This window comes from Anabrus simplex, chromosome 2 (assembly GCF_040414725.1).
Source record: "Anabrus simplex isolate iqAnaSimp1 chromosome 2, ASM4041472v1, whole genome shotgun sequence".
Classification (NCBI taxonomy): Eukaryota; Metazoa; Arthropoda; class Insecta; order Orthoptera; family Tettigoniidae; genus Anabrus; species Anabrus simplex.
Genome location: NC_090266.1, coordinates 286,504,099 through 286,526,928, shown reverse-complemented (window position 1 = coordinate 286,526,928; position 22,830 = coordinate 286,504,099). Strand labels below are relative to the sequence as shown.

General features: G+C 39.8%; 1 protein-coding gene across 1 annotated transcript in view; it reads right to left on the bottom strand.

Moving 5' to 3' along the window:
* The window catches only part of LOC136863515 (uncharacterized), a 108,552-nt gene that overhangs the window by 24,408 nt on the left and 61,314 nt on the right, over positions 1–22,830 (bottom strand). Inside the window, exons 4-5 of the mRNA XM_068225979.1 lie at positions 8,419–8,649; positions 3,630–3,869 (exon numbers count right to left, since the gene is read on the bottom strand). Of these exons, the coding sequence (XP_068082080.1) occupies positions 3,630–3,869; positions 8,419–8,649 (471 nt within the window). The remainder of the gene's footprint in view (positions 1–3,629; positions 3,870–8,418; positions 8,650–22,830) is intronic.

Below are 22,830 nucleotides of genomic sequence, written 5' to 3'. Positions count from 1 at the left end.
GTCACAACACTATAACTTCATCATAGAATGCCTCCTCATCGATTGCAAGTGTTATCCCCTCTGCTATTACAGCTTCTTCTTCAGACAACTGTTTCTTCATTTCTTCACAAGTAATACGCTCTTCACCTGTAGGTGGATCTTCCGAAATACCAAAATAACCCACCAACAGTTTCACAATTACTGCCTGTCTCATTGTCGAACGGCGACTTTACTGTACAAATTTATTCATTCTGTAAACGCATTTCCACACCACACAGGCAATGTGATGTAATCTAGCGGAAAACACAAACCTGTCCTGTGAGTTGTGACTACTGCTCTGCTTGCAAGTAGATGGGGTAAACTTACATCAGTCCACCTATTACTCCCTCTCTTGTCCATGTCGCGGCACAATAGCAGCTAAATCATTAACGAAACGAAAAAAGTTTTGTTCTCCGAAACAACTGCCGTGACCCTTCCTTGTTAGAGCAGTACCGTAGAACCTCCTGACAATGATTAATAAATAGACCGAACTGAAAGATCGGTACTCTGTTTCACTCGCCATTAGTTTATGAATCTCATAATATTAATTGCAGAAAAATAGCATGCGTGTTTTGTGGACTTATAACTAGAACTAGGAATTTTAGGTGCAAAATGTTTGTTAAAAACGTGCAAAAATGTGCTTTAATTTAGTCGAAAAAGCTGCAAATTTCAAATGTAAATACTCATTCAAACGTCATCAAAACCAATTTTACATCATATATAAGAACACAAAATTCACTCGTTACCATGTGTTAAAAGGTCTGCCTAAAACAAGTCCCAGATCACAACGTTATTAAAATCACAGTCCAGAAAACAGTCAAAACATTTAACATTTCAGTGATATTTTCAGTGAGATTACATCCCCGGTCACTAAGTAAATACTTATACACAGAAAAGGAATGTTCAGCGTAAAGAGACACAAGTGGTGCATATTTTGTTCGCAGTTGATATTACACGCCTGTGTGTTAACATCAGGGTTTTTGACTAAGCCCTGGTCTAGTATCTGCTTTGCAATACCTTCCAGTGTTTCCTTTACATCCAACACAACAGCACATTTAAGAAATTTCATATAGCCTTAACTTGGTTACAAATAAACAATGCAGCCCTTACCCATGTACCCCATCTAGTAAGAATTTATTGAAGAAGTAGGAAGAATATGTCCTGTATCTTGATGATTGATGATACTTGTTGTTTAAAGGGGCCTAACATCTAGGTCATCGGTCCTCTTGTATTTTCAACATGCGTTTGTTTTGTTTCCTAGTAGAAAATGTATTGGCATATGAATATTCATCTTTCAGTGGTTCAAAAACTCGATGCAGTGGATGTGCAATGCAGATCACGTGCTTTAGATTATACTACATAGCTTTCAGGTTGGCGAATGCCGGTAACTTTTAAAATGCTGGGTTCGTAAGTACGAGCCACACTCGATCATGTTGTATTCATTGAGGCCACAATACAATACATGCATCATTAAAACTTCGGGTCACACTGGCGTTGTTGTCTTAATTTAGAAAGTACATTTTCAACAACATGGGTTTCACTTTCTGTTCATTTAGGGGCGCTCCACTGTCTAGGATATATTTTTTTTTGCCTGTCACTGGTTCCATCAAGTAGAATATTTACTGATATTTTTTTCATCTATTACTTTCCTGACCACTTGTCACTTGTCTTCATGCAGAGATGAGGATATGATTTTCATAAGGTGTTTCTGTCAGGAACAGACTTCCCAGCATATTCCTGCAAATACCTTTTTATAATAGGAGTGTTAAGCTTGGAAAGAGGAATACCACACGCCACAAGTGTTTTTTTCTGTTTCAGTTAAATATATATATTGAATTTGAAGAAGCCATTGCCTCGCCAGCGAAGTGTTGTAGCACTCCACACTTACTACATTGTAGTTCCATATCCTTAACACGTTTTGTTCTAGCTATATGTCGCATAATGTGATTACTTTGGTGTTTTTTATCTATTGTTATTGATATATCATAAACATTGCACCTTAGAACAGATCCATCTGCACTAAACTGTTTAGCACTACCACGTATTTTCTCGGCATTCATTTTCGGTTTCAGCATACTGGCAACAAAGGAAAATGACAGACACCACATACAGTCAAAGCGTATTCTGAACCGTTAGCTACGTAATACTAACAAGGCCGTCAGATAAGCAGCTGACGGAGGGAGGCAAATTAATAATTCAACAATAACCAGGCTCTTACTTAAGCTCCCGATTAGTGTAGTATCTGCGATCCTAGCGGCGAATTGAGAGAACTACATAGAACCAAGCTTTACAGACGAAACTTTCGGTTTTTCTTGTTTAATTTCATTTCCTTAGGAATAAAATGCAGAATATGAGCCAAAAAACATTAAATAAGTGAAAAAAGTGCTGGCATTAAGAAAAGGTGCTTGCATTGAGAAAATTTGCAAAAAAGTGCAACTAAAACACAGTTAGGGGTGTTACGTTTTCTTTGCAAGACAAGCTAATTTGGGCATTTTAGTAGTGTAAAAGAATTAAGGTGCAGCACCTAAAATTCCTAGCTCTAGTTATAACCTTCGTGCCCGGTTATCGCTTAGTATTAAACGGACTAGAAGTCAGGAAACACAGAAGATAGAAATAAGCGGATTTCACTGATTCCCTCCTTCTTCTTCTTTATCTGTTTACCCTCCAGAGTCGCTTTTTCCCTCGGACTCAGCGAGGGATCTCTCCTCTACAACCGCAAGGAGAGTGCCCTGGAGCTTCAGACTCTGAGTCGGGGATACAACTGGGAAGGATGACCAGTACCTCGCCTAGGTGGCCTCATCTGCTACGCCGAACAGGCGCCTTGCGGGGGCATGGGAAGACTGGAAGGGATAGACAAGAAAGAGGGAAGGAAGAGGCCGTGGTCTTAAGTTAGGTACCATCCCGGCATTTGCCTGGAGGAGAAGTGGGAAACCGCGAAAAACCACTTATAGGATGGCTGATGTGGGAATCGAACCCACCTCTACTCAGTTGGCCTCGCGAGGCTGAGTGGACCCCGTTCCAGCACTCCTCGTACCACTTTTCAAATTTCGTCGCAGAGCCGGCAATCGAACCCGGGCCTCCGGGAGTGGCAGCTAATCACACTAACCACTACACCACAGAGGCGGACCCGATCCTCTCCTAAAACATTTTCTTTATTTGTATCTACCAATTCTTCTTGTTCTTTCATTAACATCTGTACGTGGGGATGATTTTCATAATAACGCATAGCAGCGAGGCGCAGCTCTTACTCCAAAAGGGAAACACAGCGAATTTCCAATTCGTGAATGCAGGGAGGAGTATCAGGAATGCTTGAGGTTTGACGTCCACTGTAGTGTGACTGTATATTGAAGCTCTATATACAGAGCAAAATTTTCACTGGGGTGGTGAAACTTCTTAGGGGGATATCATGAATTTCGCACGTGCGAATTCGTTCTCCGTAAGCTAGTGATGACGACAAGCTGTCATTCGAATGTATACCTACCTGGTTAAAGTACTGCATGCACTATTCATCAACGGACTGGTGTTCCCTTGGTTAATTTTGAAAGCTGCTAAAGGTTGAATCATTAACAACAGGACGAGTCTGAGGTAAATAACAACTATTATAATCTTACCCGGTCCTATGAACTTGTTGTGCGGAGCGAACCCTGTGTGGCCTCCGTACAGGAAGTTTCGGTAAGAGAGGAGAGCTTCATAGGGATTGCGAACAAGGAGTATACCCCTTCCTCGAAACAGTTTCACTTCTGCAGCTCTCTGGCCCACGCCGATGGGGACCAGCCCAGCCAGCGAGAAGCCATGAGTCTTCTGGACAGCAGTACAACCGCAGTCAGGCGGCACAGCCTCACCATAGAAACCTGAAACGAGACGAACTCCATCAGGATATCCATATTCCACACACCTCAGATACGTGATCAAGTTATGTTCTATAATAATCGCCATGAAGGTCTTCACGTCGCCATGAGATCTCTGGGTGCGATTGAGGATCTTATTCCTCACCATAATCAGTGGCGGCTGGTGAATTCTCTGACTGGAGGGGCTGTAAACGCTGTTAAACAATAGCTTTTCATCACATTTATCCAAAGTTAACAGTTAAATAACACGAACAAAACGAGAGAAACAATGTTATCCTACATAAGACTACGTTAACTAAAACAGGAAAAATTCCACAAACCACAAATTTCCTGCCAAAATTAAATGCGTCGATCGGTTTTCTAAGAATGTATCCAATTTTAGCCACTTCCTTTTTCAAGGCCAACGGCCGTAGCCGTGTTGAAACCCCGGATCCCATGAGATCTCCGAAGTTAAGCAACATTGGGCGTGGTCAGGAGATGGATGGGTTGCAACGCACTGTTGGTGGGGTAAGGGAATGGAGGAGCGGAAAGGAACTGGCCACCCTACCGCACGTAAACTCCGGCTCAGGAACACCTCTGCGGAGGTTCGGACCTGCCTTCGGGTAGAATAACCTTTACCTACCTCTTTCAAGTGTTTTGTTTTGAGTCTGTATGCAGAACCTAATCGAGAGCTTATGTCTATTTTCTCACACATCACACGTTCAATATCACCATGTATACGTTTCTTAATCACCCTAAGTGTTTAATTTCTCACTAAGGTACGAATTTATGAAGCGCCCTACAAATCCCACGCAGGGCTGCTGTAACTCATGACGAAACAAATGCAACAAAATAATGCGTTCCTAATATTACAGTACACACACACAAAACCAGTCAGCGTACTAATATTGGGAAGGATTAAATTTTCCTGTGCAACCTATTCATTCTTGTTCTTAGGTAATGTTCTAATCCACTCTGAAAAATCATTCCCGCCATTGCTAAAAAGGCATGCGTGCTTGTCCTACAACGTAACAATCGTTCAGAATGTATAAGTTGAATATTAGTCCCTTTACTATTTAATATATTTATTTATTGTGTAAGGGCCTTCTACAAAATACTTTATTACCCCTCAACAATGAATCTAGTAATGAATAATAATAATCTGTATTGATAATGACTAAATTATTGTACTGTTGGCATCACATCCATGGGCTCTTTCATCTGCACAACCCGCTGCACAGTCTACAAACCACATTCACCCTCCCCAACCCCCTCACTCCCCTCACAGAAGAAAATAGGTTTCCATAGGATGGAAAATAGGTTTCCATCCTTTTTCTTCATATTGTTGCAGGACACTTCCTACTGCAAAGTCCCTTGCATCTACTGCCAGGGCCAGCTGGTATGTTGGGTCTGGAAATGTAAGCAGTGCTGCATATGCCAAGTCCTGCTCACATTTTTCAAATTTCGTGTTAGCTTCTTGTGTCCAGTGAATTTGTCGTTTATCTTTCTTCTTAGTACCTTTCACATAACAACAAAATCACGTAGTGGAAGGACTGTCAGGTTTCCCACTCGCTATTTAGATGATGTCGTATATATTTAATATTCTTATAATTATGGTATATTTTGTTTATGTCTATACTGTCTTTGTATCGTAACTTGCTTACTGGAGGGGGAACGGTGTAGGCCGCCCCCAGTGGACTTTGACTGAACTAAAACCCGAAGATAACCGATCTTTGTCGAGAGAGAAAGGCGGGAGAGAAAGTGAAGATGGAGTGAGCTGCTTTTGCATAGTTGTGTAACAATAGTTGTGGTGCAAAATAAAGTTTACCTAAGGTGGAATCAGTCTGTTGTGTACTTCACTATGTACTGTAATTTGTGTATTTCACTACAGATCATTTGAACCAATATTTTAATACATTTCCCCCCATTACCCTGATTTTGTGGCTGTTACAGTTATATTTCTGGCATGAAACTTTTCTTTTGAAACTCTCGGACCGAACGTTCCAGTTGCCTCCTGTAGTACAATGAATAATTTCGGGAAAAGTACACTAGCCATACTAATTGTAGGCATAATTGTGTACGAATTGTGCAGTAACTGATTGAGCAACTGTTTCTGTATGTTTCTCACCAATAAGGGATAGACTCCTTTTCAATCTCATTTCGCGCACGAAACCACTCTGATCAGTATTGTATACTGGAAGAATGGTTGTAGTCTACAAATCGCTCTGTAGCTGCTTCCACAAATTTCTTTGCGAGTTTTATCTTTTTCGTCTTCTTCTTGCAGATACATACGGGATACAAACTTCGTAATTTTTCTACATTTTATTATGTACTTTTACTTAAAACGACTCAACCAACTAGCACATGCGCTGAAATTAGTTCGCCCCATTAAAAGCTCTCTTGAAATTTCCGAGGTCCACATTCGCAGGTCTTCATCGCACACATTCCGCTTCAGTCTTCTTGCTTCTGTAAAGCGAGAAAATAATTCTGTATACATCAATTTCCTGTGTTCAATGGGGTTACTGATGCAGATTCTAATGTGTTCTTCCACCTGTACATTTGTAGTGACGTCACCTTACGACAACTTTTGCGAACGGTGGTTAATTAAAACCACTTCTTACACCCCCCCCCACCTTATTTAATCATAAATTAACAGATTTTACTTTGTACGCAAGATCTACAGTTTGTTTCACTTTCTTCTGTGAATTGGAAGCATAGCTTGAACTAGTAGATTTGCTAGGTGATTACGGTGTCTCTTCACTGGATTGACGGGAATCAGACTTGGGGCTCAAACTCGGATCCGTAACACATCTTGTTCCTGGCAATGGTGTGCTGCCTTCACTTTCAGATAATGCAGATGAGGTGTCGCTGCTTCAACTATCACTGTCACTGTCACTGTCACTATTTCTCTCCAGACACGACTCCGAGACAATGCTGGCACCCATAGGATGATTTTCAATTAGTTCGATCTCATGTCAACCCATCTCCCTTTCTTCCGAAGTTATTTCACGAGAAGAGGAGAAACCTTTTTCACGGAAATAACGGAAACCATACTCTAGAACATTCGCCGGGTTCATGACTGCCCTTTCAAAGGAACAGGTATCAACTGGCTAGCGCAGAAAGCTCAAGGTAACCCGGTTGCTTCAGCTGGTCACCAGGGCTGTCCACGTCGAGCTATAACTTACGCTAACGTGTGTAATTCTATTAGACATTTCCGTATCGATTTCAGGACCTTACAGATCGAAATGGCAGCTGAATCTTTGTACATTGCTTTCTTTCATTGTCGATTTCGATATTGCAGTATGGACAGTTCCGTTCTAAGTAAAATGCAGCTAATGCATTCTACGGTATACAATAAGGGATTTCAATTGATTGGGTTAGTAACCCAGCGGTTTCATCCACTGAAGAGCCTGAAATTCTTGAATCTAAAACACTGAAATTGGAAACGGAAGAGAAGCTATTACAGAGGTAATGAATGTGTTATTTATTGTTACTTTGCGGGGAAAAATAATTATTTTCAGCTCTATTTACAGATGTAAGAATTTAACGTGGTGAAAGGAATGAAAGAGAAAGCAGACTAGTTCTTCAGATCCAAGGAAGTAGAATATGCGTTTTGATGAGACCAGACAATCACATCATAGTTGAGCAGATATTATGAGATCATTTTTTAAGTAGCAATTATATTTTCAGTGGTAGATGTAAGATCTGATTTCTTATTGTTGGCTATCGAGGGTAGACAAAAGCTGGAGGAAAACAACGATGGTAGAAAGGTGGAAAATGGAGAGCATAAAATGGACATGATAATGTTTTGTTTAATAAGTGTATCAGAGAAGCTAAGAGACTAGAGGAAAATGATTTACTGCAATATAAAATACCACGAGCCGGAGAGAAAATCTCTGCACAGCGGTGAGAGTAGTTGAAAATGTATACACAGGTCATCTCCCATGGGGTTGTGCCTGTAAATAACTGCACAACCCCGAGAAATGCGAGACACGAGTTTACCTAGTTTTTTCAATATGACTGTTATTATACGTAAGAAAAATGTAGTAGAGGAAAACTCCATTTTCCTTATAATTTTTAACGTATTCTGCTCCCTGGTATGTGTACAATTCTAGGGATATCCCGGTATACTTTAAGTTGCGTTGCTATCATATGTCAGATGATAATTCACTTTGCTAGAAGTTAAACCCTACACACACACACACACACACACACACACACACACACACACACACACACACACACACACACACGCACACACACACACACATACACACGCACAAAACGAAGTTTCCCAAGAGAGAGATGAACAGGGCAGGGATGCAGTTAGGTGGATTTGGCTGCAGGGAGTGCTGCTCTAGTACGTATGGCACTAAGCGACCCGCGTTGATATTCACTCGAATACTTTATGTTCCTCTTGAAGTAATAGATACTCACATTTAATGACTATTTTATTTGATTCACAATACATCCTCTGAAATGTAAAAATTCTGCTGAACTACGTACTGTACTTTACCCGTGAACGCCGAATATTAGCAGTGCTAGAGTCACTGCTCGGTGATGAGACGTTTACCTTTGATGATGATCTGTCGGTCAGTGTAGACACTGCCAGTGAAGACTCCCGAAGCAGTTTCTAGGAGGTATCGCACCCAGGTGTTGCCACTGCCTGGAAAAGACACTAATGCCGTCATTGGGAGAGACTTCTGGCGTGCAAAGTGAACGTGGTACCTTCTGCAATCCTCGGAGTACGGCCAGGGCGTAAAACTCTTGCGACTTCTGTCCAACTCCACTCGCATTGGTCGACCTGGAATTGAATAATGTGATATTAGTATTACTAATATTAGGGGGCGGATTTCTGTGACGTTATAGCATTATATAACATTCTCAGGTAGGTGGGTTGTGAAGAATTCAGTTTTTATGGTGAATGCTAAGAGGATGGTAGGTACGTCGCACGCTTAGGTGTGGACAAAATGTATGGTGATGGATGGTCGAAGCACCTCCAGTTGCAGATATAGCGTGCAACATGTTAAATTTTTCCCTCGTTCGGATCGATTTTGTTGAGTCATTCCAGTCATTTCATTAAATCACGTAGTGTTGGATTTTCAACACGTTTCCAAGCATGATAATACAAATTAAACAGGTTTTTTGGGCATTTAAATGCATATTTTGGCCTTTTTTTACAGAATATTTTGAACAAAATCGCATTGTAACGACATGTTTTAATATTCATTTGAATTTCTTTTTATATACATCATAATAAACTCTTGAAATTACTTTTCAGTATAGACTGGAATACTTCTACTGAAGGACCATTGAAAAGTAGTGCAGGGAATGTTTCTATCAAGTAAGCGTACTGTTTGCTTTTTGGTAAATTCCTGGAAACTGGGCTATTATTTACACGGAATCGGAGGCAATTCTGCAGTTATTTGACATTGTTTATTTCTCTCTCTTTCGCCCTTCCCTCTTCCTCCTTCAACACACTGAATGACCTTGAATATCGAAGGAGTTTCAGTAATTCGGTTGCTTTCAATATGCCTAAAACGAAAGTCTCAGTTAGTGAGAAGTTGTGAAGTTCGGTTCACGAGTTCGGTGAAAACATATGCAGTACGGATGGAGTGATATTATTGTGTAAATTGTGTGAGCATGCTACAGGACCAGTGGCGTCTAGGGTGTGTAGAAAATTAGAATATGCACTGGAAAAGAAAAGCGGACTTTTGTCCCTGAATGGAATAAGTAACATTCTTTGTGAAAACCCTTCACCTGCGGATTTCCTGGAATTTTCTCCAAGTGATTTAACTCTATTCAAGTACGGTACCGTTACATCATGTGATGACGAAAGAACTTTTTCTCGCTACAAGGCGATACTCAGCGACAACAGGAGAGGATCTTCATTCAACGATCTTAAGATACATATGATCATAAATTGCAGCATTTCTGATGATGGAGTCTAGACCATGTACGCAAGCTTCATTCACATAACATACATTTTGTGTATAACGTAAAACTGATCGAATATTGAACTGTGAAAGTAACTACAATATTTCTGTCTTTCACAGAGTCCGTCCGTCCCTGCATATGAGTATTCAATGTAACATAAATGAGTTCATGAACAATTCAGCATTACAGTTAACTTTTAGGTTACAAAATTTCTAAGAATTAAAACTACTTTAACTCTACATTAATTCTAGCCAGTGGCAATTGTAATAAGAATGTTTCTGTATGTAATATACATGCTATTCATTAAGTCATATTTGAGTTTTATAGGTCATATTTTTATGTTTTTTAGGTCATGCCTACAGTCTTTTCAGTTCTAATCCTTTCCTTCGTCCTTGTAAGCAAATATGTTTATTTAATAATTTATTTATTTATTGAATGTCCTAAACATTTGGAACCCTACAGCACTTTACAAGAGAATAGTAGGGTTATAATTTAACAACCAGTAAAATAATCTGCCCAGATGTTGCTGTTTAGATACGGTGTTTACTCTGCACAATACCTCGTGTTATGTGCTACTTAACGTTTGTTACTTTCATTGCCCTCTAGATATAAAAAATGAACTGTTACGTCCAAAGTAAGAAGAGTAAGTTCCGTAAACATATCCTCTCCTAACATTCGTCTCTGCCTGCGCCATGCAGGGTATCGTCGCAGTCAGACTACTTTAGGTCAGATACGAACACAGTGAACATTTTAAGTGGGAGCGTTCTAGAACCATGAGACGTGTGGCATTCTATTAATTTATAGTGAAGCAAGATATGACAGTGGAAGGGCAGTTCGTCTTTACCGAGAACGATTTTCAAATTGAAGGCATCCATGTGACCAGACTTTTGTTACGGTTTTCAAAGACTTCTAGACACTGAAGTACAACAGCCAAGTTTTGAGGGGAGGGGCCGTTCAAGGCAGAGCGTGTGTTGGCAGCTAAGGAAGAAATCCTGAACTCGGTAGACACAGATCCATGAGGAGTAGCAGGAACATTGCCCGTGAGGTGGATGTGTTTCAATACTTGTACACTGAAAATTTAGGGAGCAGTTGTTGTACCTTACCACATGCAACGTGTTAAACATCTCCAAGCAGTATATCTTCCCAATAGATACAATTTAGCCAGTGGTTCTTGAGAAAACAACAGCAACAACCGGATTTTCTCACAAGAATGTTAACTGCCCATGAATAACGTGATGAAATACTAAAGATCTCTAATACCCACATCTGGAGTGAAGAAAATCCCCATCATGTTAAAAATTGCTTTCTGCATAGGTTCTCATTAAATGTACGGGTAGGAATTATCAAGGACAGAATCATTGACTCGTTCCTACTCCCACCGTGTTTGACACGCCAACAGCATTTCGATGGCTTACTTCTAAAACTTCGTTTGTCCCAATGCTCTTCCTATCCATTATATTCCGTAAGACTTGTCACGCCTCCCAGTCACGTGTGGATATGCAGCCTATCAGAACAAGTTTCGTTGTGTTCATTTTCCTATGGTGACGTATAAAGGAAAATTAACCTTAAATACATTATACTGTAGGAGTGCGTAAATTCGGTTGTAAGAAACATCCCTACAATACGTTATGGTAAGGTCTATTTTCTTTTACACACCAGCACAGGAAAATGAACGCATCGAAAATTATTCTGTTGGACTGCATTTAAGTATGTGGTTGGGAGGCGTGACCAGTCTTAAGGACTATGGATGAGAAGAGGATAGGGACATACAAGGTTTTAGAAGTAAGACATTGATTTCCTCTCTGCGCGAGCAAAACCTCGTATCTCACAATGCTCTTCGTATCTACTGTTTTCCTTCAGACTAGTCACGCCTCTCGGCCGCAGATGGATATGCAGTCCATCAGAGCAATTTTCGTTGAGTTCATTTTCGTATCCTTGGGCATCATAAGAGACACAATCATTGACTCGTTCGTACTCCCACCGCGTCTGACACGCCAACAGCATTTCCCTTTACACACAAGCACAAGAACATTATATGCAGCTGGGGGGCGTGACGAGTTTTAATGGAAATAATAGATAGGAAGAGCGCTGTCAGATACGAGATACCTAACGCGCAGTGACGATATGCTGCTCTTAACTGGAACGTCGCTGGAGGCTCTAGATGACTGATTCCTACTAATTTACTCCTGTTTGGAATCCTCTTCAGCAAATTTTAGTAACAATTAGTCATAAAATATAAGTACCTTTTTATTTAAACGTACTTGTATGTTTTTTTTTTTTGTTTAAAGGGCATCAGTCACTGGGATGAAACTTACCGTAAAGCACAACTGTCTGTTCAAAAGACTATCTCCACCTTAAGACAGTTGTGGGAAAAGTGCGAGAAACGGAAAATAAAAGGCACATGGAACGTACCCACGATCGGGTTTGGTACAACGTTTAGGAATTATATCTTCCTGGTCTGGATTGCTCAAGTCAATCCATAATATTCAACTACACATGTGGCCGAAATACTGATTTACTGTTCGGAAATGGAAATAGCACCTTTCGAACAGTCACTCCTCAACTAACCGTTATACTGCGCGATTTTTATGCGGACAACTTTAAGTTTTGGCCGTATGTAAAGGGAAGTGATCCTTATTGTGCCATACAGCAGGAATTTATGTTTATATGACATATTTACCCGCTCGTAGAGTATAAAGTATCATTTTAGTTTACACACGCTCATAGTAAAATGAACTCAACTAAAATTGTTCTGATGGACTACATATCAATATGTGGCTGGGAGGCGTGTCCATTCTTAAGGGAAATAATGTATCGGAATAGTATTGCCAAATTCACGGTTTTGGCACAGCAGCAACATCACTGGGGAATCTCAGAGTTTTGATTTCCTCTTCTCGGATTGTGATAATCCTTTCCTAATTCCCATTTGATTTACTTTATCGCCTCTTCAGTCAAACCATTCTCTATGAAACACAAACATGGTGGGGACTTACTGTGCTCGCTTCGAAACAATGCTTATGGATCCAAAAGTACAAAAGGGTGATACAGATAGAGCTTTTTCACACACACATGTACAGGCAGGAGAATGTTCCATTACCGACGAAGCATAAGATCACTGGATCAGTGCGGCTAATCAGCGTGCCACATGGTCGAGACAAGAGCAGAGATCAGTGACTTTTTTTTTTTGCTAGGGGCTTTACGTCGCACCGACACAGATAGGTCTTATGGCGACGATGGGATAGGAAAGGCTTAGGAGTTGGAAGGAAGCGGCCGTGGCCTTAATTAAGGTACAGCCCCAGCATTTGCCTGGTGTGAAAATGGGAAACCACGGAAAACCATTTTCAGGGCTGCCGATAGTGGGATTCGAACCTACTATCTCCCGGATGCAAGCTCACAGCCGCGCGCCTCTACGCGCACGGCCAACTCGCCCGGTAGATCAGTGACTGATATCATCAACGGGATGATCCGCTAGGCTGAGCACAGTTAATATTGTCACAAAGCTTGTTACCAGCTACAAGTTTCCACTTTTATTTCTCACTCATTCATGTATTAGAGTTAAGAATGGACACGAAAAAATGAAGTACCGGATTGCTATTTATGGCAATAAATTATTTCCTAGGAAAACACTTGGACTCTTGTGTACGCTGTAAACCTCTTTCTCCCGGGAGAACCCTGATTGGTACCACTCTGATATTCAACTGGAGGACACGGATTGAGAGTGGAATTTATCCCATGTTTCTTTGTAGTTGTGTTACTTGAGGCTAAGGGCTCTCCGTCTCAGTCCCTTAAGGGGAGTTATGACTGAAATTAGGAATTTCTACAATTTACCACATTACACAAACAAATTTAAAACACAAGCATTTATGAATATGATAGAGCACCACACAAAATTTAATATAATAATAATAATAATAATAATAATAATAATGCCATTTGCTTTACGTCCCACAAACTACTTTTACAGTTTTCGGAGACGCCGAGGTGCCGGAATTTAGTCCCGCAGGAGTTCTTTTACGTACCAGTAAATCCATCGACACGAGACTGACGTATTTGAGCACCTTCAATTACCACCGGACTGAGCCAGGATCGAACCTGCCAAGTTGGGGTCAGAAGGCCAGCGCCTCAACCGTCTGTGACACTCAGCCCGGCACAAAATTTGAAGTTGATTAGTTAATTTGTTGCAAAGTTATTAACAAATAATATTTAATTTTTATAGCTTGCATGGAAAATGCACCTTGCGACACAGTTTACATTATTTTTGGGTTATACTTTGAGAGAGTTGTCAAAAATATTCATATACTGAATAATAACTCTGGGTTTTGCAGTCAGGTATAAACTATTGGAGATATGAGTTATTCAATTTTTCATTATTCCTACAATAACCAAATTCTAGTTTGATGCTATTTTAGGAACAAATGGATAAAGGTAATATTCAGCTGATAATGAAATGCAGAACTACTTTCAATTTCTCTAGGCTATATATTGAAATGTTATCAGAAAATTTCAGGTGAATCTACTAAGAACTCTGTCGCATTACAGTAAGTATTTTAAGCTAGGAAAATGCTATGGGATGTTTTAAGAAACCTACTTGCATTAAAACTATTCTGGACTGTAAGTTACTCCCTCAGACTTCTGTCTCCTCTTATGCACAGCGTAGGCCTGCAAACAGGTAAATATATTCCAGCGAGATTATTGAAATGGTAGCCCAAAAGGGCTTTGTAGTCGATATTCTCTGACGACGTCAGAGAAAGAGGCGTACGCTTGCTCTATATCGATGCCTTACTTCTAAACGAACATTGTTCTGATGGACTGCGTATCCGTATGTGGCTGGGAGGCGTGACCAGCCTTAAGGAAAGTGCATTTTCAGATGCGCGGCATTGCTCCCTCAGCGACGATAACATACAAGTTTCAGTAATGTTTGGCTCTGTTGAGCTATTCCAATACTGCCGATAATAATAATAATAATAATAATAATAATAATAATAATAATAATAATAATAATAATACTGAAACATTTTTCTGTTACTATGTGCAGCAATGGTATATGGAACGGCACAGAAGATTTTTTTTTTGCTATTTGTTTTACGTCGCACCGACGCAGATAGGTGTTATGGCGACGATGGGACAGGAAAAGCCTAGGAATGGGAAGGAAGCGGCCGTGGGCTTAATTAAGGTACAGCCCCAGCATTTGCCTGGTGTGAAAATGGGAAACCACGGAAAACAATCTTCAGGGCTGCCGATAGTGGGGTTCGAACCCACTATCTCCTGGATGCGAGCTCACAGCTGCGCGCTCCTAACCGCACGGCCAACTCGCCCGGTGCACAGAAGATTTCCTACCGGGTGATCCGAATTCTTGTTCCTAATCAAGAGGCAAATTACCAAGGTGTCACGGGGATAAAATTACGGCATATGATAATAAGTTAGAAAGTATTAAACTCATTGTTGATTCGGAAATAGAATTCGGATCACCGGGTAGGAAATCTTCTGTGCCATTCCATATATCATTGCTGCGCCTAGTAACAGTAAAATGTTTCATTATTATTATTATTATTATTATTATTATTATTATTATTATTATTATTATTATTATTATTATTATTATTATTATTATTATTATTATTATCATTCAGTAATATCACACCAGTCCGCCTCTGTGGCGTAGTGGTTAGTGTGATTAGCTGCCACACCCGGAGGCCCGGGTTCGATTCCCGGCTCTGCCACGAAATTTAGAAAGTGGTACGAGGGCTGGAATTGGGTTCACTCAGCTTCGGGAAGCCAACTGAGTAGAGGGGGATTCGATTCCCTCCTCAGCCATCCTCGAAGTGGTTTTCCGTGGTTTCCCACTTCTCCTCCAGGCAAATGCCGGAATGGTACCTAACTTAAAGCCACGGCCACTTCCTTCCCTCTTCCTTTTCTATCCCTTCCCATCGTCCCATCCCCTGTTCAGCATAGCAGGTGAGGACGCCTGGACGAGGTACTGGTCATTCTCCCCAGTTGTATCCCCGACCCAAAGTCTCACGCTCCAAGACACTGCCCTTGAGGCGGTAGAGGTGGAATCCCTCGCTGAGTCTGAGGGAAAAACCAAACCTGGAGGGTAAACAGATTAAGTAAGTAAGTAATATCAAACCAGAAGTATTATAATAATACTATTTATATTATTTCTTTTGTAATTTTAAGTGGCCAGCTTAGAGCGTGTATTTCCTGTTCAGTCGGCTTGTTTCCCTGAACCGGATGGAGATACGGAATAACGCTGCGCGCAGAGTTGTGAGTCAGCTCAAATCTGACCTCTCTACACAACCTCGCCTTAAGAAGGACGAAGGCCCAAGAAGGAAATGAGGAATTTGCATGACGTGCCTGGCACTTTAGTATTCACGCAGACCTAGATCTCTATAAAGATTATTATAACTTTTGTTCGATGTGTGTGTTGAACAGAGCACCGCCTTCACGTTCGTTGCATGCATAAAGATCTGCTTGCTAGCGTGTTGAGCAATGCCTTCTTCCTCCATTTATACAATGGCGACAAGTATTATGTGGTGTCATTGTCCACTCGCCATAACCATGGTATTGTAGTGACAAAATCTCTGAATATCTAATACGGGAGAAAGTGATTTAGTGTCCATTTTCGTCTTAGAAGAAGGTGCCTATTTTCTTTTTCTAAACCGAAATTGGCCTGAAATCCGGTTATGAAAAGATAGGGAGAGTATTTAGAGTAATTCAATCGTTCATGAAAATAAGATCGTCATAGCCAAGCAAACAATTTTCCTTTACACGTTTCTGAAATCTTGCAGTGTTTTCAGTCAAATTTGGTAGCCTACAGGAAATGCTTATTACTCGGTGTCTTAAGGCCAACAGCACTAACTTTTCATTTCTACTCTGCACGAATGTTACTATATTCACAACTTCAAAACATACCGATCTATAAAATACGTGTATAACTAGCTGTATCTCTGCAAAACACGTATCGTCTGTTCGAAAATATAACTTTTACGTTCAATTTGTCGAAAAACGAAATGTAACATTTAGAACACTTGGAATCTACCTGGAAAGAAATGCACTTCTTCTTCTTCTTCTTCTTCTTCTTCTTCTTCTGTTCCTTATCTCTGGATATCTAATACAGGAGAAGTTGATTTAGTGTTCATTTTCGTCTTAGAAGAAGGTGCCTATTTTCCTTCATCTCTTCGTATTCCTTCTTCTACCGGGCGAGTTGGTCGTGCGGTTAGGTGCGCGCAGCTGTGAGCTCGCATCCAGGAGATAGTGGGTTCGAATCCTACTGTCGGCAGCCCTGAAAATATATTTTCGTGGTTTCCCATTTCCACACCAGGTAAATGCTGGGGCTGAACCTTAATTAAGGCCACGGCCGCTTCTTTCGTATTCCTAGGCATTTCCTGTCCATCGTCGCCATAAGACCAATCTGTGTCGGTGCGACGCAAAGCAAACAGCAAAACAAAATCCTTCTTCTTCTTCTTCTTCTTATGATTATTATTCAGTAATACCACACTCTGGTCATAATACCCATAGTACCCATGTTAATTCTTTTGTAACTCTAAGTGTCCAGAGTAGAATGTAATAAATCCAAGTATGTATTTCCTGTTCAGGCGGTAAATAGAAAATTACTTTCTACTGTATATTGTAGGCTTCATAAATGTTTCAATCAGGGGAAAATCTTAAATACAGAGAAAGAGAAATTCGCGGACATTGTTTATTTCATGCCAATATAGCTTGTATGTCCACTTTACGGTATAACGTGTGTAGTCGGAGTTGATAATATTCTCCATTTCCATCTGTGAAATTTCTTTTAAGCCCTAACGGTTGCATTATATACATACAAGTCTTGAAATAAATCATTTAAATTTGAATTGTTTATTGATAAAGTATTTTGTTTTAATAATATAATTTACATCTATTCAATCGGATTTAAATTCAGTTTTTGACCTAGAAGTTCGCAAAGTGTATGTATTAGGGCCTACCTCAAACGAGAATTTCACACATGCATTATATCGAGCGATGCTTAATCATTGATGAAAATACTTTCTACTTTTTCCTGGCATAGGGTGCTATATATGAGGTGATTCCGATCTATGAGTACTCGAATAATGGTTTGCTGAAGGGCAAGGGACAAATGAATCTCTTAGTTCCAAATAGTTCCAAATAGTGAATTGAAAAAAACTGAAGATTATCAATGTTAATTCCGGATTAAGCCCATGACAATCCGTATCATGATAAAGTCATTTGTTAAGATTGACATAAAAGCAATGAAAATAATGCAGTATTTCATTATAGTTAAATAGTAATGAAAGTTGTTTGGACATGTTGAGTTTTGGAAAGTACAAGTGGACATGTTTAGTACTGGAGCAAACAACAATAGACACAGTGTGTTTTGGAACGGATTCTGAGGGAAGTTGCAGACTTAATACTACTAAACATACGTATTTTCACGTTAGGTTTAACATAGCCGTTATTTGTACTATGGAAAAATGGGAAAATATTAATCTTCCATAATTACTCCAACATTAAATTAATATTGTCTTCTTTGAAAACACTATCAAATATCATCGCTGTCAATCATTGGCTCATGTTCCTCCTCCCGTTGTTCTTCCTGCTCTTGGAAATTCAGTTGTCTAGAACTTGAGAGTTCCTTGTAGTAGCTCAGTCCTGGATTCGATTCTATTCACTATCATAATGCTTTTTGAGTAGATTTAGAACGTCATTGACTTTTGCAACATTAAGTAAAACACCGAGTTGTATTGGTTCACTAAACATTTGGTTTATATTCTTGCCTCTTCTGCAAACACCTTTCGGCTCCCCCAGATTAATGGAATACGTTGCTTCGTCCCGAAAAGTTACTGTGGCCTTGTTCTATTGTATGATGAATCTTTCCGCGGGAGCAAAATTGAAATGCCAGTTAGCAGGTGGTTTTAAATCTTCACTGACAGCTTTCTTCCAAATAAAAAAAAAAATATCGGGACAGAGTACAGTTCCAAATATCTGAAACGAATCTCTAAAATTTCCTGGCTTTAGAATTATTTCCCATCTTCGAATTTCTTTCTCAATCCGAATAAATGCTCTGGTGGTATAAGAGAACGTCTTGCTACCGGAAAAACTACAAGGACTGTCTTTATGTGATTTGGAGCGTCACTTTTCAAACACTTGTTTAAATATTCATCATATCGTTGGCTTACTTCAAAAACCTCGTATCTCTCAATGCACTTCCTATCCATTATTTTCCTTAAGGCTGGTCACGCCTCCCAGCCACATATAGATAGGCAGTCCATCAGAACAATGTTCGTTGTGTTCATTTTCCTATGCAACCCTGCAAAGGAAAATGAACCTTAAATACATTATATTTTTGGAGTGCTTAAATTCGCCATGCACGCAACATCCCCACAATGCGGCATGGTATTTACACTTTAGATTAGGAAAATGAACACAATGAGAATTATTCTGATGGACTGCATATAAATATGTGGTTGGAAGACGTGACCAGTCTTAAGGAATATAATGGGTAAGAGGAGCATTGGGACATACGAGGTTTTAGAAGTAAACCATCAATATTTTTATTATTGTTTTGCCCCCACAACCATCGGAAGAAAGGTTAATAGTGTACAGACTGGCAGAGCCGTGTTGTTTAACGTGTGATGAACACAAGTAGCCATTTCGATGGATCTTTCAAACCAGTCACTTTCTGTCCAGAAATAAATAAAAGTGTTTTCTTTGGATTGAGCTGCCGTTGGTGTTTCTTCGCATATTGTTAAATTAAACATGTAAAGCTGGCGAGTGTAGTACGTAGCTTGATCAGGAAGCTTTGGAAGCACATTGTTCTTCTGACAGTCGAAAAAGTAAGTAATTTCAGCCTCATTCTGTGTTCGCAAGAGTTTGCAAAATGCCATTGCACGAAGTTTGTGATAATCAATTTAAGCTATCAACTTATCTTTCAGTGCTATATTCCTATCAGTCATTGCCCAGTTAATACATTCTTCTATCTCAAAACACTTCGAACATTTTCCTGTTGCCGGAGTCTTGAAACTTATATTGTACTTGGTTGTAAAAATGTGACGAAAGGAATTATGTTTGATTCTCAGTTGAGTATTTTGTCCTACATTGAAAGTACGTCATCGTTGTTTAGTAGTCAGATCACGTAACAGGTACTGCCTCTTGTATTTACATCGACAGCAGTGCAAAACTCAATGGGAATCAAAGATTCAATGAACTTACCCACGTTTCCAGTACGTGCCTTGAGCTTTATTCTTTGTCTCTCTTCCAAGTCTATGTACATAAAACGGATTTCAGATTTGGAATTAACGATTCAGAAATATATAGAATAAGTTGGAAAATCTCATGCAACACGAAATTTAAAAAAAGCATCCTCAGTGCTTCCTCGAATGATACCGTAAATGTGGATTCTTACATGGCATATCACTGCAGAAGTCCCCAAGTACAACTCTCCGACGAACTTAAAATTCTGTGCGTACAGAATTGAGATCACAATTTGAAAATTCGAAATTGATCCTGGCTGGTGTAAGCTGTGGTATCGAATCTAAGCGTATACGGTTGACATTATCTTTTATTTTTACTTACAGCTTTCGTCTCTAGTACATCAACAATGTACAATGATTAAAATATTACAGCAAGAAGAGGAAAAAACAATTGGATGACAGGATAAAATACACATAAAATGGCAGGAAGGACCTAGAACAGAGCGAAAAACGGAAAAATACACTTGGAATAAATAAATCCTCTTGATTCTTTAAATAATTATGCCATTTTTCGTCAAGTATTATTCTATTGCACTGTAGATGCGGAGATCTCCGGTGGTCAGGAACAGCTGGATATGTTTTGGAAAGGTAACCCGAAGGTGCACAAGGATGTCGAACAATTCTGTGCGATAGGATATAGTTCTACTGCACTCGAAGATGATGTGATTCACATCTCCTGTGTTTCTTGCGCTACACGGGCAATGCGCTGATTGGAATGCTCCAATCCTCTTGAGGTGAGCGTGGAATGACGCATGGTTGAATTTAATCAGGATGATGGTGGTTACATGGCCCCTGGCCCATCTGTCGTCTTGATACCACGGTTTGTGTGGGATATTAGGCTGAATAGAGGCATAGTAGTCCTGTTCCACAGAGCTGTCCATTCAACGTAAGTGTTCCTTCTGCTATTTACGTAAAAATCAGAACAGGGGAGGCATAATGAAAGGAACAGGCCTCTGCGTGCGCCTTGATTAGTGAGATTGTCTACCAGATCATTGTATGCAAGTCCTGAGTGTCCATTAAAATAAATAAATAAATAAATAAATAAATAAATAAATAAATAAATAAATAAATAAATAAATAAATAAATAAATAAATAAATAAATAAATAAATAATATTGTTATTGCTTTTACGTCCAACTATTTACTTTTGACGGTTTTCGGAGACGCCGAGGTGTCGGAATTTTGTCCCGCTGAAGTTGTTCTACGTGCCAGTAAATCTACCGACACGAGGCTGACGTATTTGAGCACCTTCAAATACCACCGGACTGAGCCAGGATCGAACCTGCCAAGTTGGGGTCAGAATGCCAGCGCCTCAACCGACTGACCACTCAGCCCGGCTTCGGAATTTCTTAGAGTTCGTCGAATTATTTGGGAAATTTTATTCAGTGTTACGCGAAAAGGTAAGGAGAACAACTCGTGACGATAATGAGCTTTACCATTATATGTGGAAAAAAATACAAAATGAAGTCAAAAGCATTCTCCATTAACAAGCTAAAAACGCAACAATGACTACTGAAAGCTGATAAATATTACAATATAATTTTGGACTGTACACCAGATATTTCTGGTGTTGAGCAAAGGACAATTATTGTGTACTTAGTTAATGTGAATTATACTGATATTGTTACTCATAATGTGAAAATAAGTACAAGAGGGGTAAAGGAGTTGACCGGGGTCGGACAGACAACGCACATTAGTTTTATTGCCGTGTTGCAGCTGTGGTCTCAGTTGTTAGTGACCGTTAAAGGGTGAGGAGTGTGGTGTTAATTTCTCTAAATATTTTGGATATCGATGCCTTACTTCTAAAACGTGGTATGTCCCTATCCTCTTCCCACCCATTATAAGCCTTAAGACTGGCCACGCCTCCCAGCCACATATTTAAATGCAGTCCAACAGAATAATTTTCGCTGTGTTCTTTTTCCTGTGCTAGCGTGCAAAGGAAAATAGACCTTACCATACCGTATTCTAGGGATGTTGCTTGCAAGCAAATTTACGCACTCCTACAGTATAATGTACTCGAGGTTCATATTCCTTTACACGTAACCATAGTAAAATGAACACAACGAAACTTGTTCTGATGAGCTGCATATCCACATGTGGCTGGGAGGCTCGGCCAGTCTTAAGGAAAATAATGCATAGGAAGAGCATTGTGTGATACGAGGTTTTGCTCGCGCAGCGACGATATTATTATTATTATTATTATTATTATTATTATTATTATTATTATTATTATTATCTATTATCCATAGCAGCTTTTTAGATAGTTACTGAAAATGCTCTATATTGATAGTCGTTTTGAATTAGGAGAGTGTATGCTAGCTTCGCCAAATGGCGGAAAGGTTTCTCTAACCATATCATTTGTACTGTTAGTCAAGCAAGCTTTTCAGATCTGATGCGCTTCCTGCAGTTGCATGCTGCGAATTTCCACTGACCAGGCCATAAACCCAGGTAGTTTTATAGGCGATTGCTGTATAATTGATTGGCAGCATATCGATTTTGCGGGTGTTCACTGCTCTCAGGAGAAATTAAGTACTGCCACATTTTTATTATACATGCCACCAGTTTACAACTAAGTCGATGCCAGAATTCTTGGTATTCTGTACACAATTTTCTGCTCTAGTTTACATAAATGAAATGAATATCAGTTTTTTAAATGGACTTCTGGGTCATTGAGTTAAACGAATATAACTCATATAGTTGTAATACCATGGAATACAGGACATCTTGACAGGTGAGGAGTGTCTGACAAAAGGTGCTATTTTCACCTTAAGAAAGTTTTGGAAATAGCGCAAGAA